Source organism: Mirounga leonina, unplaced genomic scaffold (genome assembly GCF_011800145.1).
Source record: "Mirounga leonina isolate KUSES-001 unplaced genomic scaffold, KU_Mleo_1.0 Mir_127, whole genome shotgun sequence".
In the NCBI taxonomy this organism is placed as follows: domain Eukaryota; kingdom Metazoa; phylum Chordata; class Mammalia; order Carnivora; family Phocidae; genus Mirounga; species Mirounga leonina.
The window spans coordinates 66,638,370-66,661,872 of record NW_023270316.1 but is presented as its reverse complement, the minus strand read 5'-3'; the positions used below and the strand labels follow the sequence as shown (position 1 = coordinate 66,661,872).

At 34.7% G+C, this 23,503-nt stretch overlaps 1 protein-coding gene across 7 annotated transcripts in view; it reads left to right on the top strand.

The window, feature by feature from the left end:
* NBEA (neurobeachin) overlaps nucleotides 1-23,503 on the top strand; it is a 683,633-nt gene that overhangs the window by 82,091 nt on the left and 578,039 nt on the right. For all 7 annotated transcript variants that reach the window (XM_035003560.1, XM_035003559.1, XM_035003554.1 and 4 more), the window contains exons 3-6: nucleotides 3,071-3,171; nucleotides 3,412-3,507; nucleotides 9,388-9,509; nucleotides 11,095-11,221. In XM_035003560.1, the coding sequence (XP_034859451.1) occupies nucleotides 3,071-3,171; nucleotides 3,412-3,507; nucleotides 9,388-9,509; nucleotides 11,095-11,221 (446 nt within the window). The remainder of the gene's footprint in view (nucleotides 1-3,070; nucleotides 3,172-3,411; nucleotides 3,508-9,387; nucleotides 9,510-11,094; nucleotides 11,222-23,503) is intronic.

The window sequence follows — 23,503 nt, the reverse complement described above, 5'->3', positions numbered from 1 at the left end:
GTTATATGTTACTTCAAATAACTTTGAAATCTGTGATTATTCATTGCCAATCCTTTATCTCCCTGCAAGTTCATTCTCTTTTGTTGTTAGATGCACTTCAGTAGAAATGTTTTCAAAGATGGTCCCAGAGCAACACTATTCCCAGAAAATAAGTTTAGAGTTTAAAATGTTGATTCTTTTAAGCCATGAATCTTCAGCATAAGTCTCTTCTGATACAAAAGGGTTTTCATAATTTTAAAAGTGCTAATATGACTCCTCACAATACCATACCTGATCCTTACAAGTAGTTTGGACACCAAAGAATCCTCTATCATATTTTGGACTTATGCATAATTAATTTTAATATTAGTAGAACAAAACATTAAGAAATAATGGAGTGAAGAATAAGTTAAAGATGAATGTCTTTTAAACAATATTTAAACATTTTTTTCTAATAGAGTATATTAAAATCATTTCTAATTGCTTTCAAGGTGACATCTATCTCTAGAGTGATTTAGCATTCCCTATATTGGTTACTAGTGATTAACTTGATGAAAAATGAAATTCAGATTTAAAACATCATTTTAATGATGATATGTACCATCTGTAAACCATTCTGTAAATTCTAGCGTTGTTTAACAGGAATTTATTTGCATAAGCTTATATGTTTGGTGCTTACATGTTGTATAGAACATCATGTGATCTTTGAGTCCTCATATCTTGGTTTAGTCCCTCAAGTTTTTTGTTTGCTTGTTTGTTTTTTGAAATAAAGTGGCTACCACTTTATAAAGTGTACTTTAGAAAATGAGCCACAGTCACCTACATAGTAGTTTACTGGTACATAATTCATGAGCTTTGAGATATAATAGTAAGCTTGATTAGTACTGCAAAAGTTCTTATGTTCATGTTTTCTATTATATAAAGCTCCTTAATTCTCTTATCTTTGCTTCTCAATAATAATAATACTGCTAACACAAAACTTTCACTTTTTGTTATTTTATCATTGAATAAATGTCAGAAAAATACCTCTACCTTACTTTTCAGTAGAGAAAGTAAAATTTAGATAACATACTAATGAAGCACCAAAAAACACTACTAAGTTTTCACTCTGAATACTTATAGGATGTTAAGTTCAAAGAGGTACTTTTCATTTACTAATGTGTAGGTATTACTAGAAGGTAGTTAAACATCTATACTAAATTGATAAGAGAATTTTATAGTCTGAGTATTTTTTCTTCTTTAAAAATTTTGTCCAGAAAAAAAACGCCTGTTATAATAAAATCAAACTGAGCTACTTGGTTATGTTATATGTATAATAAATATGAAATTTTAATAACTCTGTAATTAAATACAAATTTAATAGATTACTTTTTGTGACACACATATAAGATGAGATAAAGGTTTGGAAAAATAAGTTTAATTTTTTAGAAAATTATTTTTAGGTAAATGTTTAAGGAATCTATGAATTTGCCATTGCAGCTAATTGCTTGAAACTGCTTCCTATTAATTTAGGGTTTTAAGGTGCTTGATTTCTAATTACTGACTAGAATTTTTTCTTAAAAAAAAAAAGATATTCTGACTTATTTGTAGTAACTATAAGCTTTTTTATTGAATGATGAAACATTTTATTTCATTAAAAGATCTCAAAAATGGCATATCAATAGTCACAATTTAATCATAGGGATTGCTTACTTATTGTGGCATTAAGTAAGATTATTCAATTATTTATTGATGAAAATAACTATATTAAATTTCTATTTTGAGGGGCGCCTGGGTGGCTCAGTTGGTTAAGCGACTGCCTTCGGCTCAGGTCATGATCCTGGAGTCCCTGGATCGAGTCCCGCATCGGGCTCCCTGCTCCAAGCAGGGAGCCTGCTTCTCCCTCTGACCCTCCCCCCCTCATGTGCTCTCTGTATCATTCTCTCTCTCTCAAATAAATAAATAAAATCTTTAAAAAAAAAATAAATTTCTATTTTGAAATAGATACATAATAAATATTTTTAAAGTCTCAAATTCTAGTTATTAATTTGTGATATTGGATAATATATATTATACATCAGTAACTAATTATTTGAACTTATCCTAACTCACTTTTTAAATTAATTGATGATAAATTATTTCTAGTGTATATGTGTATTGATTGTAATAATTTGCGTAGTATCTTTAATCCTTATGAAGTGCTTTAGAAATCGAGAAAAGTATAAATATTTAGATGTGTAATTTCTTACAAAGAACGATTGATAGAGGTACTACTCATAATGTCTAGATGAGAAAGAAATCAAGGACAAGAGATTAAATGTATAATTTTCCTATTATCTGGTGAGCTGGTGTGTCTCATATGCACATAAACACATGAACAGAATGGATATCACTGGTAATATGGTTAAGTCAGACTTTGATTTAGAGACTAGTAGGTAACAGAGAGGGCTCTGGAGCCATACTGCCTAGGTTTTAATCCTGACCCTGCCACTTAGTAGAGTGTGTTCTTGGGCAAGGTGATTAGGTTATTTATGTCTCACTTTCCTCATTTTAGGAAGTGGCTAATAATAGTACTTCATAGGCTTGTTATGAGGATTTGTGTACTTAATAATTGTAAACCACTTGGAATAATGCCAGGCAAGGAGTAAGTGCTCAAAATTATTGTTAATGGGGCAAGGAATATTTCAAGAATATATTTTATTAAGAATAGATAATTCTAAAATAAAATATGGTCAACTCTCACTTTTTTATTTGAAAATAACCAATTTACAATGTTAAATCATTGTACCTTTGCGTATTTTTGCTTTCCTTTCCCTGAATATAGCAGGTGTATGTGTGTATGTGTATTCTGGGAATCTATTTTATATATTTGCTATGGAAACTTAATTGTAATGGTAAATCTGATGGGGAAAAATCCTAAAATTTGAATACAACGTTTTTGGCTATCTGAGGACCTAAAAATTGTTAATTAGAATGACTATTCATGAGGACATTTAGATAAATATGTATGTAGAAATGAGAATTGATAACTTTTGTTCTTTCAAAAAGTGTATTACCTTGACAGATGGCAGCTCATGACTAGAGTTCAGAATAACTTTATTTTCCTTTGAAGATCTTCTAGTTGATATGTTGGGGGTTCTTGCCAGCTACAGCATCACTGTCAAGGAGTTGAAGCTTTTGTTCAGCATGCTTCGAGGAGAAAGTGGAATCTGGGTAAGCTGTGGTCAGAGGGAACAGTATTCAGTATTAGTGCATTAATACTTAATGTTCCACAGTTTGTCTCTAGAGAGCTATAAACTTGAATTTGTAATGGAAATTGTTCTCCTTAAAGAGTTTAGTAAATGATGTAAAATTAATTTCTTTCTAGTTAGAAAACAGTCCAGTGTCTAACATGATAGATTAGGTATTTTTGCTAAATTTGTACAGTGACATTTCTTTTTCTTGTTTCCTTAGCCAAGACATGCTGTAAAATTATTATCAGTTCTTAATCAGATGCCGCAAAGACATGGTCCTGATACTTTTTTCAATTTCCCTGGTTGTAGTGCTGCGGTAAGTTTTAAATACATGTGTTTATTTTTATTTATTTATTTTTAATTCAGCTCTGTTAAGGTATAATTCACATAAAATTCACCCATTTAAAAGTACAATTTGATGAGTTTTAAGTTCATAATTACCACCACAGTCATGATTTTGAACAATTCCATCACTTCCTAAAGTTCCCTTGTGTCTCTTTGAAACCAGTCCCCTCTCCCCAGCCCCTGTCCCTTGCAACCTCTGATTTATTTTGTGTTTTTATGATTTTGCCTTTTCTAGAATTTCATATAAATAAAATCATACAATATGTAATCTTTTCTGTCAGCCTTCTTTCACTTACCTTAATGCTTTTTTTTTTTCAGATTTTTATTTATTTATTTAAGTTTTTAATTTTTTATTAACATATAATGTATTATTTGTTTCAGGGGTACAGGTCTGTGATTCATCCGTCTTACACAATTCACAGTACTCACTATAGTACATACCCTCCCCAATGTCCATCACCCAGCCACCCCATCCCTCCGACCCCCATCCCCTCCAGCAACCCTCAGTTTGTTTTCTGAGATTGAGTCTCTTATGGTTTGTCTCCCTCTCTGGTTTCGTCTTGTTTTGTTTACAGTAATGCTTTTGAGGTTGCCCATGTTGTAGCTTACCAGTAGTTTATTCTGTTCCTTTTTATTCTGAGTTGTGTTACATTTTATGGAAGTGCCACAGTTTATTCATTTACCAGTTTATCCAACTCACTATTTGAGTTTTCAGTTTTGGCTATTGTAAATAAAACTGCTGTGATCATTTGTACATAGATCTTCTGTGGGCATGTTTTCTCATCTTGTAAGTAAAAACATGAGTGTAATTGCTGGGTTTTATGCTAAGTGTGTACTTCATTTCATGAGAAACAGGCAGATTACTTTCCATAGTGGAAAATTTTGCATTCTCCTTAACAGTGTATGAGAATCCCAGTTGATCTGCATTCTGGATAATGTCCATCTTTTTAATTTGAGGCATTTAAATGGTTATATAATGGTACTCATTGTAGTTATAATTTTGTATTGCCCTAATGACTGATGCTATTGACTGGTTTTTCATGTGTTTATTGGTTGTTTTTACATCTTTTGTGATATTTGTGTTCAAATCTTTATTCAGTTAAAAAAAAAGTTTTATTATCTTAAGAGTTCATTATGTATTTGGAGTATAATTTAATGTCACATGGATAATTATCAAATATTTTTTCGCAATCTGGCTTTTACTTTCTTAACAGTATTTCTTAAAGCAAACAGATCTTAATTTTGATGAAGTACAATTAAACTTTTTTTATGGCATATGCTGTTGTAATCTAAGAAATCAATATAAACCAAGGTCACAACATTTTTTTCTTATGCTTTCTACTAAGAGCTCTTTTGTTTTAGCTCTTATATTTAGGTCTATGATTCTCTTTATGTGAATTTTTAAAATATGATATGAGGGAAGGTTGGAGGTTAAAGTTTTGTTTGTTTTGCATATGAATATTGAATTGTTTCATAACCATTTGTTAAAGAGACAGTCCTTTAACATTTTGGATTATCTTGGCACCTTTCTTGAAAACTATGTGGCTGTGTTTGTGTGGATTTGTTTCTGATCTCTGTGTTTGGTTCCTTTGTCCTCTGTTTCTGCTTATATTTATGCCAATGTCAGATTGTCTTTATTTTTGTAGCTGTATAGTAAGTAGTTCTTGAAGTCAGATTGTGTAAGTACTCCAACTTTGTTCTTCATTTTAAAATAATTTTGGCTATTCTAGATAACATTTCAATACATGTGAGTAAACTTGTCAAATTTTGTAAAATGCTTACTGTGATTTAGATTGTATTGTGTTAAATATATAGAATAATTTGGAGAGAATATTATTGAGTCTTCCAGTTCATAAATGAAGTATATCTCTTCCTTTATTTAGTTTTCTATGATTTTTCAGTGTTTTGCAGTTTTTAACATAAAGTCTTAAGTATCTTTTGTTTCTGTTCCTATGTACTAGGAGGTTTTTTAATCATCAACATGTTGATATTACTGTTGAATTCTGTCTAATGCTTTTTCTGATTTTATTGAAGTGAAAATACGGTTTTTCTTCTTAATCTTTATTAATGTAGTAAATTACAATGATTGATATTTCAGTGTTAAACCAACCTTTGTGTTCCTGGGGTAAAAACTAGTTGGTCGCTATGTTTTAACCTTTTCATCCAACACTGGATTTGATTTGCTAATGTAATGCTAAGAAGTTTTGCAGTTATTTTTATGAATGATTTGGGGGTGTAGTTTTCTTTTTCTATAATATCTTTTTTGGTTTTGGTGATAGAGTAATCCTCATATGATGAGTTTGGAACTATTTAATTCTTTCTATTAAAGAGTTTATGTAGAATTGATATTACTTATTCTTGAATGTATGTTAGAATTCACTATTGTAGCTATTTGGGCCTGGAGTTTTCTTTGTGGGAAGGTTTTAACTATGAACTTAATTTCTTGAATGGATATAGGGAGGTTTCTATTTCCTTTTGAGTGAGCTTTGGTAGTTTGTTTCTTCCAAGTAATTTGTCCAGTTAATCTAAGTTGTTGAATATATTTGTATAAGTTTATCATCATACCCCTTCTTATCCTTTTAATGTCTGTAGGATATTTAGTGATGCCTCCTCTTTCATTCTTTTTTTCATTTTTTTTTTTTTTAAGATTTTATTTATTTATTTGACAGAGAGAGACATAGCAAGAGAGGGAACACAAGCAGGGGGAGTAGAAGAGGGAGAAGCAGGCTTCCCCGCGGAGCAGGGAGCCCGATGTGGGGCTCAATGTGGGGCTCAAGCTCAGGACCCTGGGATCACGACCTGAGCCGAAGGCAGACGCTTAAATACTGAGCCACCCAGGCGCCCCTCCTCTTTCATTCTTGATACTGGATTTTTTCCTGATTAATCTAGCTGGAAGTTTATCCATTTTGTTGTTCTTTTCAAAGAACTTACTTTCTCAGTCTGCTTGATTTCATTATTTTTATCTAACATTGTACCATTGCAGAGAGTATGTATAACTTTTGACTAGAAGAACTGGTTTTGATTTCTGAATCCTCTACTTCATTACTGTGGAGGACTAGTCCCTTAATGTTTCTTGGCTTACTTTCATGTAAAATATTAGTACTTTCTCATGGAAGAGTGTTACTGTGAGCCTATATATAATGAAATAATATACTAATTAATATTTAAGTACTATATAAGTTATAAAACATCATGTAAATATTTCTTGCTTTTTGGTTATTATTAGTGCATAAGCATCCCTGTAGTCTCTCATTTCATCAACCATTCCCCTAATTTTATTTTTTCCCTTAATATTTTGTTACTAACCTTTTTTTTAAAGTTATAATTTTCCATTGTAACAAAATTGTGAAACAAAAATAGGAAAGTTAAAAATCTCTTTCCAGATGAAAGTTAATAATTTTACATATCAGATTGTTAGGGTGGAACACATATCAAATGCACTTGGTGGTACTTAGCAGAGAAAACACTGTCACTGTCCCTAAGAAGATACTGGTTTTCTCAGATTTATGTAATAGTTCTCTTTGCATACATACATAGATTTTAATATATTTTATAAAACTTTTATTGATCTGACATCTAGTAGATATCACTTACAGGGTGAGAAAGAAGAGCCAAGTGTTTTGGCAGAAATATCAACAAGTTACTGTCTTATTGGTGGAATTAACAAAATTAGCTAAAACAGAGTGTTAAAACTGTTTTAATAAATGGTTTGAATTGCCTCAGTAGGGTTGCAAGTCATCCTGTTTTTAGACATTTGATCCATTTACCAGAAATCTGTGAATATTTTTTATCAATATGTAATGCATTTTACACACACATGCATGCACACACATAGAGAGATTTTACTTATATGTTGTTATTGGTGTATGTATGAATTGTTTTCGTTCAGGGGATTTTGATGGACTTACACTATCTACTCCTCCTTTCTTGGTTTTCCCCTATCACTCATTTTCATGAAGGGTAGTATTAATTAGCAATATAGTCTACATAGGAGATGAAGCAAAGAAGGAACTAGAACTTTTACAATTGTTATTTCATTTGAGTCATAGAAGTTATATATAATATAAATGATAGTGTTGCTGTTAAATTAGTTGTGGAAAGAGCCTCAACAGTGTAACATTGTTCAGGGTCATAAGGCAGAGTCATAGCCTGAACTAAAATTTGCCTGACCTTAAGTTCAGTGTTTTGTTTTGTTTTGTTTTTTAGTAACACATTGGCTTATTTCCAGGTGTGTTATCTCTGCTATTGAACTACTGAGAAATTCATCTAGGAGCTGATTTTAAAATCCTTTCCATTACAGTGTTTGTGATAATTTATCTCTGGATGAGCATGATAGTAACAAGAGGGTACATACTGTCTGGACCACTGTTGATAGCAGTGCCTTTGGATCACTAAAATTATGACACTGCTTACTTTCCCTCTGAAAAAACCATATATAGTAGGCCTTCTGAATTATATTTTATCCTGTGGAGGTGCTTTTCTATGAGCTATGCTGCCTTCATATGAGCAGTTTGCAATAGAATTCTATAGAGTGGTTTATGTAAAGGTGAATGGCAAATGTATGACATTTTATGTGATCTGTGACCTTTATGGATATACCATTTAGATTTGCCTTTCATGATAGTCGTATGTTTCATGAATCCGCTTAATTTAGGAAATAGTGAATTCTTCTAATTCACTGAAATAGTTTACTGAAAGCATTCCATCTAAACATCAGAATTCTTTCTTTTGCACATTAAATAGGAGCATACATTTTGGAGTCCGTTGGATTAGGGGACAGTGAAGGATATAGATTTTGGAGTCCTGTGGACTCATTGGACACAGTGAGGAACATCCAGTGTGGGTACCAGAATATTTTAGAAGGAGATATGGAAGAAGAGTAAAAACAGCTTAAATCCAAAATCACAAAGGTATCCCAAAGGTTATGCCATTAACACCATGGGATCAGATGGATATGTAAGGAATCTAGGAAATGAGTGTTGAGATAGGGCACAAATGGTTTGGCTGTAAATGTGCTTGGGTTTCACATACATGGCAGTACTATACAAAGTTAGCTTTTGTGCATTGACTAAAGGAGGATGTATGCATTAGCTAAAAAGAGTAGGGAAAGTCTGGAGATACGGTATATACTGTATAGAAGGCTTTGGTTGGTATAGAAGTAGGAGCCAAAGATTGAGGAGTACCATCTAGAAATGGGCAATTTTAGGTCCCTAAAACATTTAGTCTAGCTGTTATATACTAAATTTAAGAGAATATCTTTCAGTAAAGGTAACTATCTTGTTGGAGAGATTGGCCATAATATAAAGATCCTTATTTATCCATGGAGTTATTGGAAGTCCACAATGAAACCAAGGAAAAGGCTATTCTAGAGCCTCTCAGGTTCGTATTTGGTACCAGTTGTAGCAAGACCAAAGACTAGTATTATTTCATTATCACTCAAGGTTAGATTTTTCTTTTGTAAGACTTTTTTTCCATTGTAATTTGTTCACTAGTGTTTGCAACTGTATGTGATTTAGGGCTCTTTCAGTCCTACTGTGGGGATAACAAATGATTTCTTGGACTACCTGTCTTTTTCTTGGTGGAAGAGTAGGTCTAGAAAACTTGAAGGGCAGCTTGGCTCAAATTCTTTCCTCTGTTAGTTTAATGCAATCTTTAAGTTCTAATTTAGGGTCTAGTGGACTGGATGTTGAAACTGGTGATACAGAAAGTGCTAAGGCCATTGGCTGGGGATAAGTCTATGATTTTCTGATATTTATATCTTCATTGTTTTTTGATCTGTAAGGCTATATTTGACCTTGGTTACTATCACATTTTCTTTAGCTGATACTTTTCTTTTTTCATTGCCTTGTAGGCAATTGCATTGCCTCCTATTGCAAAGTGGCCTTATCAGAATGGCTTTACTCTAAATACTTGGTTTCGTATGGATCCATTAAATAACATTAATGTGGATAAGGATAAACCTTATCTTTATTGGTAAGTAATATATTTAATTTTAGTACTTTTGTCTTAACTATTACAGTTTTATAAATATGTAACAGAGTGTCAAGGCAACATATTAAATAGAATGTGTATGTGTTTGTGTATATATATATTTATATTTATATATGTTAAAACTATAAAGACACCTGTCGTTTATTTTATTTATTCATTTTTTGCTATTGGTTTTAGGCAACCGGCCTCACTATATTTTTTTCCAGTTACAGTTTGAAAGTCAAGATTTGCAAACCTTCTCTGTCCAGTCCACATCAATATAGACTATTAGGGGATTGTTAGTGGACATGCAAGTCCCCAGTCCAGGGGAGAAAAAAAACAAATTCCTTCCAGATTTCATCACTTTGCATTTTTACTTCCTTTGTTCTATGAGCATAATTAAGATATGCTTTAAAAATATTAGTGATAACTACTATGTAAGAAAATGCAATGAAATAATAAAAGTAATTATTTCATAGATAACTAACAGAATGGGTTGATAATCCCAGATAGGTTGACCTGTAAGAACCGAGAGCTTGGTAATTTTAGTTTACCAATAATGCACAGTAATGAGAACATCAAACTTGCATTGATTGCCTTACTATACACTAGGCATTGTAAGTGTTTACATGTATTACCTCATTTAATACTAGCGATGCTTTGAAATAAGACCCCAGGCAGTGAAGAAGTGAAGTCTTATCTTCACTATTTATTGATCCTGTGTTTTAGTGTCTTCAGCTGTAAAGTGAAGATAACAGTAGTACCTATCACATCCCATTTAATGAGAGAAAAACTAAGTGCTTTTGTACATTGGCTCAGAAATATGAGTGCAGAAAAATGTGAGCTATTAATAGCTTGTAAGCTCTATTAGAAAAGATTATGTAAGGAGAGTAATGAGAGGGAGTTCTAAACAAACATCTGAACTTCCAAACATAAATGGGTTGAATTTCAGAATGGTCATTTTGGCAGATCATACACTTATTTTAATAATACCATTATTTTGTGGAGCATTTACAGTTTTTACAATACTGTGCTTAAATTCACAACTAGGAGGAGTGCTCCCTTCAAAGAAAATAACTGTATTTCGGAGACACATCTTTTTTCTTCTTTTGACTAAAAATGTACTCCGCTTGATTACATACATCATTTATCGAACTTGGCTCTGATTTTTTTTTGTAATTTGTAAGCTATTTTTAAAGATATAAATAGAATTGGGAGTAAGTTGTTTTTGAAAACAGTGGCTGTGTAAATGGTTTCTGTATTTGCTACTTTCAGGGGTCCTTGAAGGTAAATGAAATCTACTTAGGCTTTCATTGGCCATTAATTTGTTTTTATGTATTTGTGATATTTTACATTGAAATTTCAGAAGGTTCTGTAGTCTTCTGTTTTCTCAATTTAAAGTTCTTTCTTTAGTTGTTCTAAACTTTTTATGGTTTAGTCTTTATTTGGTACATGTAATACCTCTTCTACTCTATGGAGAAATGAGTTTTATTTTCATAATAATGTTTTATATTATTTATTTAATAATTTTTAGATATATAGTTCTTTGTATCAGAGGATATTATACTATTCTCAGTTTTCTTTACAGTTTTCGTACTAGCAAAGGAGTTGGTTACTCTGCTCACTTCGTTGGCAATTGTCTAATAGTCACATCACTGAAGTCTAAAGGAAAAGGTTTTCAGCACTGTGTGAAATATGATTTTCAACCCCGTAAGGTAGGTATAAGTAAATATTTCTATTGAGAATGACACAATTCACCATTCCCCTGTCTTAAAATTCACCTATCATGACTTCTATAATATTCTTTTATTGATTTTTCTTATGACTCATAATGCTTTTCTCTTCTCCTTTTTATTTTTAGGTCTAATTATTCACATAAAAAGATCAGGCTCTTGACCTCTTGCGTGTCTGTCTGACTTGCTTGCTCACTCACTGGGATCTATTCTATGGCATTCTTAGTTACAGACACTGTTGTAGGCACTAGAAATAAGACAGTGAACAAAACAGATAACATTCCTGCTTTTGTGGAGCTTATTTTTGGGGGAATTTTTATTCAGTTTCATGATAGCTTTCCACTCTTATTCTTATCTCCAAGTTCTATTCTTATATCCTCATCTACCAAAGACACTGCCATGTAAATGTCTTTCTGGCCCCTCATCTTTACAGAATATGTAACACTGAATTTACATCTCTAGTCCCATATTCAGTATGTTCTTAAGTCCCCTGTTTTGATTAAGCAGCCTACCATCTTCATGATAGTGGGGACTTGAGTCAGCTTTGTTCTTCATCCTCTTTTTGATTATGTTATCAGTGCAATTTTCGACTCCGGTACTTTGTATCTCTGTAATATATCTCTTTAAAAAAAATTCCTTAATTGCTGCTTAAATTTTTCATATTGTTCTCTCTTTATCTTGGATCCTTTGTCTTTTCCTCCCCAAACTATGTTATATACTAATACCTGATTTATATACTTGATCATATTATTCCACTGCTCAAACCAGTCATTGGCTTCTCACTAAGAATAAATTAACATTTTTAGCCTAGTCCTTCATGATTTGGATTTCATTTTCAGCTTCTTGCTTATACCCTTTATTCTGTCAGAACTGAACTACTGTACATGTTTCACTTTTTATCTTTTCCTTTTCAAATGTTCAGTCTCTGGTGTGAAAACATTTACATGTCTCCTCACTTATGGCTGTAGGTCTTCAAATCCTACCTAATTGTTAGGTTCCATTCCATATAACACCATTTCCATGGAATCTTTCCTTGATTTTCCTTGCTCTCTGATATAATCTCTCTCATAGCATATTATTTCAGTATTTCTTATAGCAATTATTTCTTTTAAATCTTTATTACTCATTTATATGTGCATTATTTAGTAACTATTGAAACTAAGCTGTGTGTTGGATTCATTTTTGTATTCCCTCATAAACCTGCCACAGAGTTTTGAACTTGGTGGACTGCTAATTAGTATACGTTGGATAAATGAATAAAATATGCTTTAACAACCCAAAAGAACCCTTTTGTTTCCTGAAGGAGTAGGTTGTATTTATCTGGACAGCTAATTTTTATTGAGCAATTTATTTTCTAGTGGTGTAAAATAAATGAGGTGTTACTGTTGATAAAGTGAAAAAGAAGGCCTGGGCCTTGTTGTGGTCAGTGTTCCTTGTAGGGGCAGTAAGCCAAGTACCTTTACCATGGGGCAAGAGGAAGAAAGGTAGTCAGGACAATAAAGACCAAGTAATATAGGTTGTTACTATGTGATATGCTTTTAAAATTAAAAGCTTACCAGCCTTGTTCTAGCATGGTAATGTACACTGCAAAACTAAGTTAATTTTTGGATTTGTAGAGAATTAGAGCATTATCCATGAGCATTAAGAGAGATTTTATGCTTATTGAGAAGGTGTTTTACACAGGTTTGATGGAAAATACAGTTACTTAGAATCCTAACTACTGACACATCCTTATATCTTTATTTTGATCCTAAAATTTTGGTGTATATGATACATAATTGATATGTCATTATATATAATAATTTATGTAATATATAAATTTGCTATATGTTACATAGAAATAATGCAGTGTCTTTTCAATTTTCAGCATGTTTATGAAAACAATATTAAAGAATTTTAACAATTACATTATTCAGAGTTTATTCAAAGGCAAACTTGTATATGAACTTTATGTTACTTTAATTATAGTTCTGAGGAATTATGTTTGAAGAACATTTGCAGGAATTTTGCTTTAATTACAGTTCTATCTTGTTCTTCCTCTTCCTTTCCTTTTCTCCTCCTCAATATTCTCTTGTCTCTCCTTTACCTCTAACTCCTCTTTTGTTCATCCTTTTTATCTTCCTCTAATTTTCCCCTTCTTCCCTTTTCCCTCCTCCTCCTTTCCTTGTTTTCCTTCCCGCTTCTTCCTTTAACCTCATTTGGTTTAGATAACAGAACCAGTTTTTAGACTGGAGATTCAGAGTTCACAGTGGTTTGTATAGTGTACGTATCATGCACTATGGATTTATAGATAATTAGCTCTTTCAGAAGGTTAAGTGTTAAACCTCCAGATTTGGTAATACACAGAGACTTTTCTTGAGGGAGTTTTAGCTAATCCTAGTAGTCCTGAATCTTGTTTCCTGAGATTGGAGGTTACACTGGTATCTGCTTCTTCAATAATGCTGGCTTCAAGGAGGGGATGTTGCTCTACAGTTAATGTTTGGCTCATTAAATATACCTTTGCTTAATATCCAGTAGAATATAGATATTCAGAGACCAGGTTGAAATGTGTTTTTAAAAGTCTGCTCTAAACATAAAAAATAACAAGAGAAAATGCAGAGAAATGTGCAACTATATAATTAGATTTATAATTTACTCACTATCACCTGGGGTTTTCTAGAGAGATATTCCATTATATATATTATATAATATATATTATATATATATATATATACACACACACACACACACACACATATATATATATATTATATTGGACTCCATATTTGTGTTAGAGTAACTAACCATTTGAACGTCCAGAATTGAAAAAAACAAAGGACAGAAATATAAGAGTTCGTATTTCCACATGTTTAAGGCCAGTTATCCCTTCCAGGTTCAAGGGTCTTTTTTGGATATATGACTGTGAGATTGTCCACCTTCTTTAGGGCACACTCTACCTTTTATCCACAGAAATATTTATACACAGGAACAACCATAATAGAGATGATGCACCCACATATAGCAGAGGGAATGTCATTTCTTTTTCTTTCCTTTTTGTTTGTTTTCTTGTTTGCTTATGATTCCATGTATGTTTTGCCACATATTGAAGAAAATATGAGTTAGGATGGGGTTTTCAAATATACATTCAAAAATTTTACCTGAGTCTAGTAAAAATGTTTGCTTTATGTTTAAGCAATATAGTAATAACTATTTTTATTAAAGAATATCAGTGTAACAATCATTCATTAATATATACTTGGAAAATAGCTTAAAAAGCAATGATTCTAAATAAATTTATACATTAGATTGGAGGTTCTTTTTTCTTCGATACAAATCCCAGTTATGTTCATACAACTTCAGTTGTCTTTCCTCCAGAAATTCTGATTTATTGGATTTGAGATGACACCCAGGAAAATTTGACAAATGTGCCAAATTATTTTGACTTTCAGAGAGAACTTGTTATAAATACAGATTCTTAGAATTATAGTTTTCATGTAAGGAATAGGTTTTTAACAAATGCTCCAGGTGATTTTTTTTCATCAGATAAGTTTAGATAACAGTGGTTTGAAGAGTATAAGGAAGGAAAGTTCGGGTGAAGTTAAGTACCAAATAAAATTGTCATTAACCAATAAAAAGCAATTTAATCCATTTGTTCTCTCTCTCTCTTTGTCTTTATGCTATTTCCTTATGAGACATACATTCCCATTTATAACAGCTCTTTATACATTGATCCTAAGGAGTCTTGGTAGGAGCAGGGTCATAGAGTGATAGAGGTTTTGAAAAACCTGTAAAGATTCTCATAAACTTTGAAAACCATAAGTATTTTATTTTACAGTTTCATTATTCAAGATAAATACATTCTTTTTTTCTTTCTTATTTTTCCAGAAGATGCCCTAGCTCAATTGTTATCCTTTAATAAGGTATTTAACTGGTGTTTCAAAAAGAAATGTTTATATTAAAACTTAGCTTTCTTACCTGTATCACTTACCAGATGTTTGACCTTGTCATAATGTATGTAATCTGTGAGCATATTACCTAATATGTAGTAAGGGCTCGAATATGTGTTAGCTACTGTTGATATTTGTATAAATATCATGTTATATTTTCCTGTGAATTCTTTTTTTTAAATTTTATTATGTTAATCACCATACATTACATCATTAGTTTTGTTTTATGTTCTGTTAATCACCATACATTACATCATTACTTTTGATGTAGTGGTCCATGATTCATTGTTTGCATATAACACCCAGTGCTCCATTCAATATGTGCCCTCTTTAATACCTGTCACCAGGCTAACCCATCTCCCAAACCCCCTCCCCTCTAGAACCTTCAGTTTGTTTCTCAGAGTCCATAGTCTCTCATGGTTCATCTTCCCCTCCAATTTCCCCCCCTTCATTTTTCCCTTCCTACTCTCTTCTTCCTTTTTTTTAACATATAATGTATTATTTGTTTCTGAGGTAAAGGTCTGTGATTCAACAGTCTTACACAATTTACAGCGCTCACCATAGCACATATCATCCTCAATATCTATCACCCAGCCACCCCATCCCTCCCACCCCCCGCCACTCCAGCAACCCTCAGTTTGTTTCCTGAGATTACGAATTTCTCATATCAGTGAGATCATATGATACATGTCTTTCTCGGATTGACTTATTTCGCTCAGCATAATACCCTCCAGTTTCATCCACGTCATTGCAAATGGCAAGATTTCATTCCTTTTGATGGCTGCATAATATTCCATTGTATATATCTACCGCATCTTTATCCATTCATCTGTCATTGGATATCTTGGCTCTTTCCGTAGTTTGGCTATTGTGGACATTGCTGCTATAAACATCGGGGTGCACGTACCCGTCGGATCCCTACATTTGTATCTTTGGGGTAAATACCCAGTAGTGCAATTGCTGGGTCGTATGGTAGCTCTATTTTCAACTTTTTGAGGAACCTCCATACTGTTTTCCAGAGTGGCTGCACCAGCTTGCATTCCCACCAACAGTGTAGGAGGGTTCCCCTTTCTTCGCATTCCCCCCAACATCTGTCGTTTCCTGACTTGTTAATTTTAACCATTCTGACTGGTGTGAGGTGGTATCTCATTGAGGTTTTGATTTGGATTTCCCTGATGCTGAGTGATGTTGAGCACTTTTTCATGTGTCTGTTGGCCATTTGAATGTCTTCTTTGGAAAAATGTCTGTTCATGTGTTCTGCCCATTTCTTGATTGGATCATTTGTTCTTTGGGTGTTGAGTTTGATAAGTTCTTTATAGATTTTGGATACTAGCCCTTTATCTGATATGTCATTTGCAAATATCTTCTCCCATTCTGTGGGTTGTCTTTTGGTTTTGTTGACTGTTTCTTTTGCTGTGTAAAAGCTTTTTATCTTGATGAAGTCCCAATAGTTCATTTTTGCCCTTGCTTCTCTTGCCTTTGGTGATGTTTCTAGGAGGAAGTTGCTGCAGCTGAGGTTGAAGAAGTTGCTGCCTGTGTTCTCCTTTAGGATTTTGAGGGACTCCTGTCTCACATTGAGGTCTTTCAACCATTTGGAGTCTATTTTTGTGTGTGGTGTAAGGAAATGGTCCAGTTTCATTCTTCTGCATGTGGCTGTCCAATTTTCCCAACACCATTTGTTGAAGAGACTGTCTTTCTCCATTGGACATTGTTTCCTGCTTTGTTGAATATTAGTTGACCATAGAGTTGAGGGTCCATTTGTGGGCTCTCTATTCTGTTCCACTGATCTGTGTGTCCGTTTTTGTGCCAGTACCATACTGTCTTGATGATTACAACTTTGTAATAGAGCTTGATGCCGGTATTGTGATGCCACCAGTTTTGCTTTTATTTTTCAACTTTCCTCTGGCTATTCGGGGTCTTTTCTGGTTCCATACAAATTTTAGGATGATTTGTTCCATTTCTTTGAAAAAAGTGGATGGTATTTTGATAGGGATTGCATTGAATGTGCAGATTGCTCTAGGTAACATTGACATCTTCACAATATTTGTTCTTCCAATCCATGAGCATGGAACGTTTTTCCATTTCTTTGTGTCTTCCTCAATTTCTTTAATGAGTATTTTATAGTTTTCTGAGTACAGATCCTTTGCCTCATTGGTTAGATTTATTCCTAGGTATCTTATGGTTTTGGGTGCAATTGTAAAAGGGATTGACTCCTTAATTTCTCTTTCTTCTGTCTTGTTGGTGATGTATAGGAATGTCAGTGATTTCTGATTTCAGCTCCTAGTTTCGTTGATCTTTTCTACTGTTCATTCAGTTTCTATTTCATTGATTTCTGCTCTGATATTTATTATTTTATATCCTGCCACTTTACTGAATTCCTGTAGGAGTTCTAGCAGTTTGGGGGTGGAGTCTTTTGGGTATTCCACATAAAGTATCATACCATCTGCAAAGAGTGAGAGTTTGATTTCTTCTTTGCCCATTTGGATGCCTTTTATTTATTTTTGTAGTCTGCTTGCTGTGGCTAGGACTTCTAATACTATGTTGAATAGCAGTGGTGATAGTGGACATCCCTGCCGTGTTCCTGACCTTAGGGGGAAAGCTCTCAGTTTTTCCCCACTGAGAATGATATTTGCTGTGGGCTTTTCATAGATGGCTTTTATGATATTGAGATAAGTACCCTCTATCCCTATACTTGATTCCTTGGTCAAGAAAGGATGCTGTACTTTGTCAAATGCTTTTTCTGCATCTGTTGAGAGGATCATATGGTTGTTGTTCTTTTATTATTGTATTGTATCACATTGATTGATTTGCAGATGTTGAACCAAACTTGCAGCCCAGGGATAAATCCCACTTGGTCGTGGTGAATGATCCTTTTAAAGTACTGTTGGATCCTATTGGTTAGTATTTTGGTGAGAATTTTTGCATCCATGTTCATCAAGGATATTGGTCTGTAATTCTCCTTTTTGATGGGGTCTTGTGTGGGTTTTGGATCAAGGTAAGGGTGGCCTCATAAAACGAGTTTGGAAGTTTTCCTTCCCTTTCTAATTTTTGGAACAGTTTCAGAAGAATGGGTATTAATTCTTCTTTAAATATTTGGTAGAATTCCCCTGGGAAGCCATCTGGCCTGGGCTTTTGTTTGTTGGGAGATATTTGTATACTCCTTCAGTTTCCTTAGTAGTTATAGGTCTGTTCAGGTATTCTGTTTCTTCCTGGTTCAGTTTTGGTAGTTGATACATCTCTAGGAATACATCCATTTCTTCCAGATTATCTAATTTGCTGGCATAGAGTTGCTCATAATATGTTCTTATAATTGTTTGTATTTCTTTGGTGTTGGTTGTGATATCTCCTCTTTCATTCATGATTTTGTTGATTTGGGTCATTTCTCTTTTCTTTTTGGTAAGTCTGGCCAGGGGTTTATCAATCTTAATTCTCTCAGAGAACCAGTTCCTAGTTTTGTTGATCTGTTCTACTGTTCTTTTGGTTTCTACATTTCATTGATTTCTGTTCTGATCTTTATTATTTTTCTTCTCCTGCTGGGTTTAGACTTTATTTGCTGTTCTTTCTCCAGCTCCTTTAGATGTAGGGTTAAGTCGTGTATTTGAGACCTTTCTTGTTTCTTGGGAAATGCTTGTACTGCTATATACTTTCCTCCTACGACTCCTTTGGTGCATCCCAAAGATTTTGAACAGTTGTGTTTTCATTTTCAGTTGTTTCCATGAATTTTTTTAATTCTTCTTTAATTTCCTGGTTGACCCATTCATTCTTTAGTAGGTGGCTCTTTAGCCTCCATGTATTTGAGTTCTTTTAGACTTTCCTTTTGTGATTGAGTTCTAGTTTCAAAGCACTGTGGTCTGAAAATATGCAGGGAATGATCCCAATCTTTTGGTACCGGTGAGACCTGATTTGTGACCTAGGATGTGATCTGTTCTGGAGAATGTTCCATGGGCACTAGAGAAGAATGTGTGTTCTGTTGTTTTGGGATGGAATGTTCTGAATGTATCTGTGAAGTCCATTTGGTCCAGTGTGTCATTTAAAGTCTTTATTTCCTTGTTGATCTTTTGCTTAGATGATCCGTCCATTTCAGTGAGGGGGCTGTTAAAGTCCCCCACTATTATTGTATTGTTGTTGATGTGTTTCTTTGCTTTTGTTATTAATTGCTTTATATAATTGGCTGCTCCCATGTTAGGGGCATAGATATTTACAATTGTTAGATCTTCTTGTTGGATAGACCCTTTAAGTATGATATAGTTTCCTTCTTCATCTCTTATTACAGTCTTTGATTTAAAATCTAATTTGTCTGATATAAGGATTGCCACTCCAGCTGTCTTTTGGTGTCCATTAATGGTAAATTGTTTTCCACCCCCTCACTTTCAATCTGGGGGTGTTTTTGGGTCTAAAATGAGTCTCTTGCGGACAGCATATTGATGGGTCTTGTTTTTATATCCATTGTGATAGCTTGTGTCTTTTGATTGGGGCATTTAGCCCATTCACATTCAGGGTAACTATTGAAAGATAGGAATTTAGTGCCATTGTATTGCCTGTAAGGTGACTGTTACTGTATGTTGTCTGTGTTCCTTTGTGGTCTATGTTACTTTTAGGCTCTCTCTTTCCTTAGAGGACCCCTTTCAATATTTCTTGTAGGGCTGGTTTTGTGTTTGCAGATTCCTTTAGTTTTTGTTTGTCCTGGAAGCTTTTTATCTCTCCTTCTATTTTCAGTGACAGCCTAGCTGGATATAGTATTCTTGGCTGCATATTTTTCTCATTTAGTGCTCTGAATATATCCTGCCAGTCCTTTCTGGCCTGCCAGGTCTCTGTGGATAGGTCTGTTGCCAATGTAATGTTTCTACCATTGTAGTTTACAGATTTCTTTTCCCGAGCTGCTCTCAGGATTTTCTCTCTGTGTCTGAGACTCATAAGTTTTACTATTAGATGTTGGGGTGTTGACTTATTTTTATTGATTTTGAAGGGGGTTCACTGTGCCTCCTGGATTTTGATGCCTGTTTCCTTCCCCAAATTTGGGAAGTTCTCCACTATAATTTCCCCAATATACCTTCTGCCCCCTCTCTCTTTCTTCTTTTGGGATCCCAATTATTCTAATATTGTTTCCTCTTATGGTATCACTTTTCTCTAGAATTCTGCCCTCGTGATCCAATAGTTGTTTATCTCTCTTTTTCTCAGCTTCTTTATTTTCCATCATTTGGTCTTCTATATCACTGATTCTCTTTTCTGCCTCATTTATCCTAGCAGTTAGCGCCCCTATTTTGATTGTACCTCATTAATAGCCTTTTTGATTTTGACTTGGTTAGATTTTCGTTCTTTTATTTCTCCAGAAAGGGTTTCTCTACTATCTTCTATGCTATTTTTAAGCCCAGCTAGTATCTTTATAATCATCATTCTGAACTCTACTTCTGATATCTTACTAATGTCTGTATTGAGTAGGTCCCTGGCAGTCGGTACTGCCTGTTGTTCTTTTTTTTGAGGTGATGTTTTCCATCTTGTCATTTTGTCCAGAGGAGAATGGATGATGAGAGAACAAAATGCTAACAGGTAACAATGACCCCAGGAAAATATACACTAAACAAATCAGAAGAGACTTGGAACCGGGGGAAAAGAAAGGGAAATAAAGAAAAAAGAAAAAAAAAGTAAAAGAAAAAGATAAAAAGGAAAACAGAATATGATCAAATATGATCAGGCTGGTGAATAGATCAGTGCCACAGACTAGATTTTGGGTTATTTTGGTCTGTTAGAAGAAACTGCCTCCCGAAATTTTAAAGAAAGAAAAGCTTATACATGTACAAAAATAAGGGTTGATACGATGAAGTTATGGAATGTGACTGTAAAGATGAAAAGTATAGAAGAGTTTATAAAAGGAATTGATAAGAAGTTGGTTGAAAAAAGAAAGAAGAGAAATTGAAAAAAAAAAAGGGTGAGAATGTGATTAGGCAGTAGAGTAGAACAAAGCCATTCACTAGAGATTTAGGGTAATTTTGCTCTGTTAGGACAAACTGTATCCCAAAATTTTAAAGAGAGAATAACTTATATATATATATATACCAAAAATAAGGTTAACTACTCTGAAGGGATAGAATATGACTCTAAAAATGAAAAATAAAAAACATTTTTAAAAAAGAGATTAAGATGTTGGTTGAAAAAGCGAAATAGAAAAATTAAAAAAAAATAAAAAGAAGAAGAAACAAAATTAAATTTAAAAAAATTAACTTTGAACTACTAAAGAATCAGGGGGAAAAAAACAATGAGTTCTATGTGCAGTATTCCCTTAGCGCTGGAGTTCTGCCATTCTCATTGATCAGTAAACTTGGGTCTTGGCTGACTGTTCTTGCTGATCTTCTGGGGGAGGGGCCTGTTGCCCTGGTCCCCAGATGTCTTTGCAGGAGCCGGAATTGCCCCGCCCTTGCCCAGTCGGGCTAAGTAATCTGCTCGTGTTTGCTCTTGGGAGCTTTTGTTCCCATACAGCTTTGGGGGACCATAGTGAAAATGGTGGCCTCCCAGTCTCCTCCCCGGAGGAGCTGAGAACTCGGGGGCCCCAATCCTCAGTGCGCACCCAGAGAAAAGCAGTCAATCACTCCGGTCTCGCTCGTCTCTCCGCACTCATGCTCACCCGGCCTGTGACTGAGCATTTTTAACTCTGGCACACGACTCTGTGTGGAGTCTCCAAACCCTGCAGAATACTGCTGTGGGCTCACGCGCTGCTCCTCCCGAGGGAGGAAGGGGAGTTTCCTCGGATCTGCTGCTTGTTGGGTCCCTGCTGGAGGAGCAGTGGCCTGACTGTGCCGTAGATCATGGTTTATGGCAACCCTGAGCTGAGAGCCTACTCCTCGTTTCCATCTGTGCAGCCAGCTTCCCTGCTCTGATACCTGGGAGCTCTGCCACACTCAGGCACCCCCAGTCTTTCTGTGACCCCAAGGGTCCCGAGACCACACTGTCCCAGCGAGGGTTCCGCGTCCTCCCCCTCACCCCGTTTAGCCACTGGAGCGTTGTCCCTCAGCAGAGCCCACTTCTAAAAGTTCTGATTTTGTGCTCCGCTGCCCTATCACTTGCTGGTAGTGGCTGACGGAGGCTCCCTCCCCCCGCCATCTATCTTCCCAAATATCTCCTCGGATTCACTTCTCCCCATGTCCTGCCTTCCAGAAAATGGTCACTTTTCTGTTCAGAGAGTTGCTGCTGTTGTTTTCTCAATCTCCTGTTGAGTTCGTAGGTGTTCAGAATGGTTTGATACCTGTCTAGCTGGTTTCCTGGGACCAGATGAAATTTAGGTCTCCTACTCCTCTGCCATCTTGCTCCTCTCCCTTTCCTATGAATTCTTATTTTTTTTTTTTTAAAGATTTTATTTATTTATTTGACGGAGAGAGAGACACAGCGAGAGAGGGAACACAAGCATGGGGAGTGGGAGAGGGAGAAGCAGGCTTCCGGCAGAGAGGGAGCCCAATGCAGGGCTCGATCCCAGGACCCTGGGATCATGACCTGAGCCGAAGGCAGATGCTTAACGACTGAGCCACCCAGGTGCCCCTCCTATGAATTCTTACTACAGGTTTTTTTTTTCTTCCTTCTTTTATAGATCTATTTTCGAGTCTTCATTAAATGCAGACCTCAGAAGTACACACTATCGTATGCGTACACAGTTTCCACTTTCCTCCCATTTCTTTTAAAATATGTCAAAGATAGGGGCACCTGGGTGGCTCAGTTGGTTAAGCGACTGCTTTCCGCTCAGGTCATGATCCTGGAGTCTCTGGATCGAGTCCCGCATCAGGCTCCCTGCTCGGCGGGGAGCCTGCTTCTCCCTCTGACCCTCCCCCCTCTCATGTGCTCTCTCTCTCTCATTCTCTCTGTCTCAAATAAATAAATAAAATCTTTAAAAAAAATATGTCAAAGATATCCAGCAACGTTTGGGCTCTTTGGTATTAAAAGGCACTTGCCTATCATATATAAAGGATATATTGAGATACCAAGGATAGAGAACAGAAAAGTTAATTTTCCTGTAACTATTATGACCTTCACTGAGATCAGTTCGTTCATTCAACTATGCATTCATTTTTTCATTCATCAGTTTTATCAAATATCAGTGTTATGACCAAAAGCAAACTCCCATTGTTACTCCACATCTTATTATCTGGCTAATTAAGTGGCTACTGTATTAATTATCTCAAGTTAATGGTACCACAACCAATTTAAGTGAAAAATTGGAAACCATCTTTCACTCCCCTTTTCTGTATCATTACTTCCAGTCAGTTCTGTTAATTAGTTCCTATCCCCCTTCTTTTAAATTACCAATGCCTTTGTCTTAATTTAGGCTTTTATATTACCTGAACCTCTGTAGTAG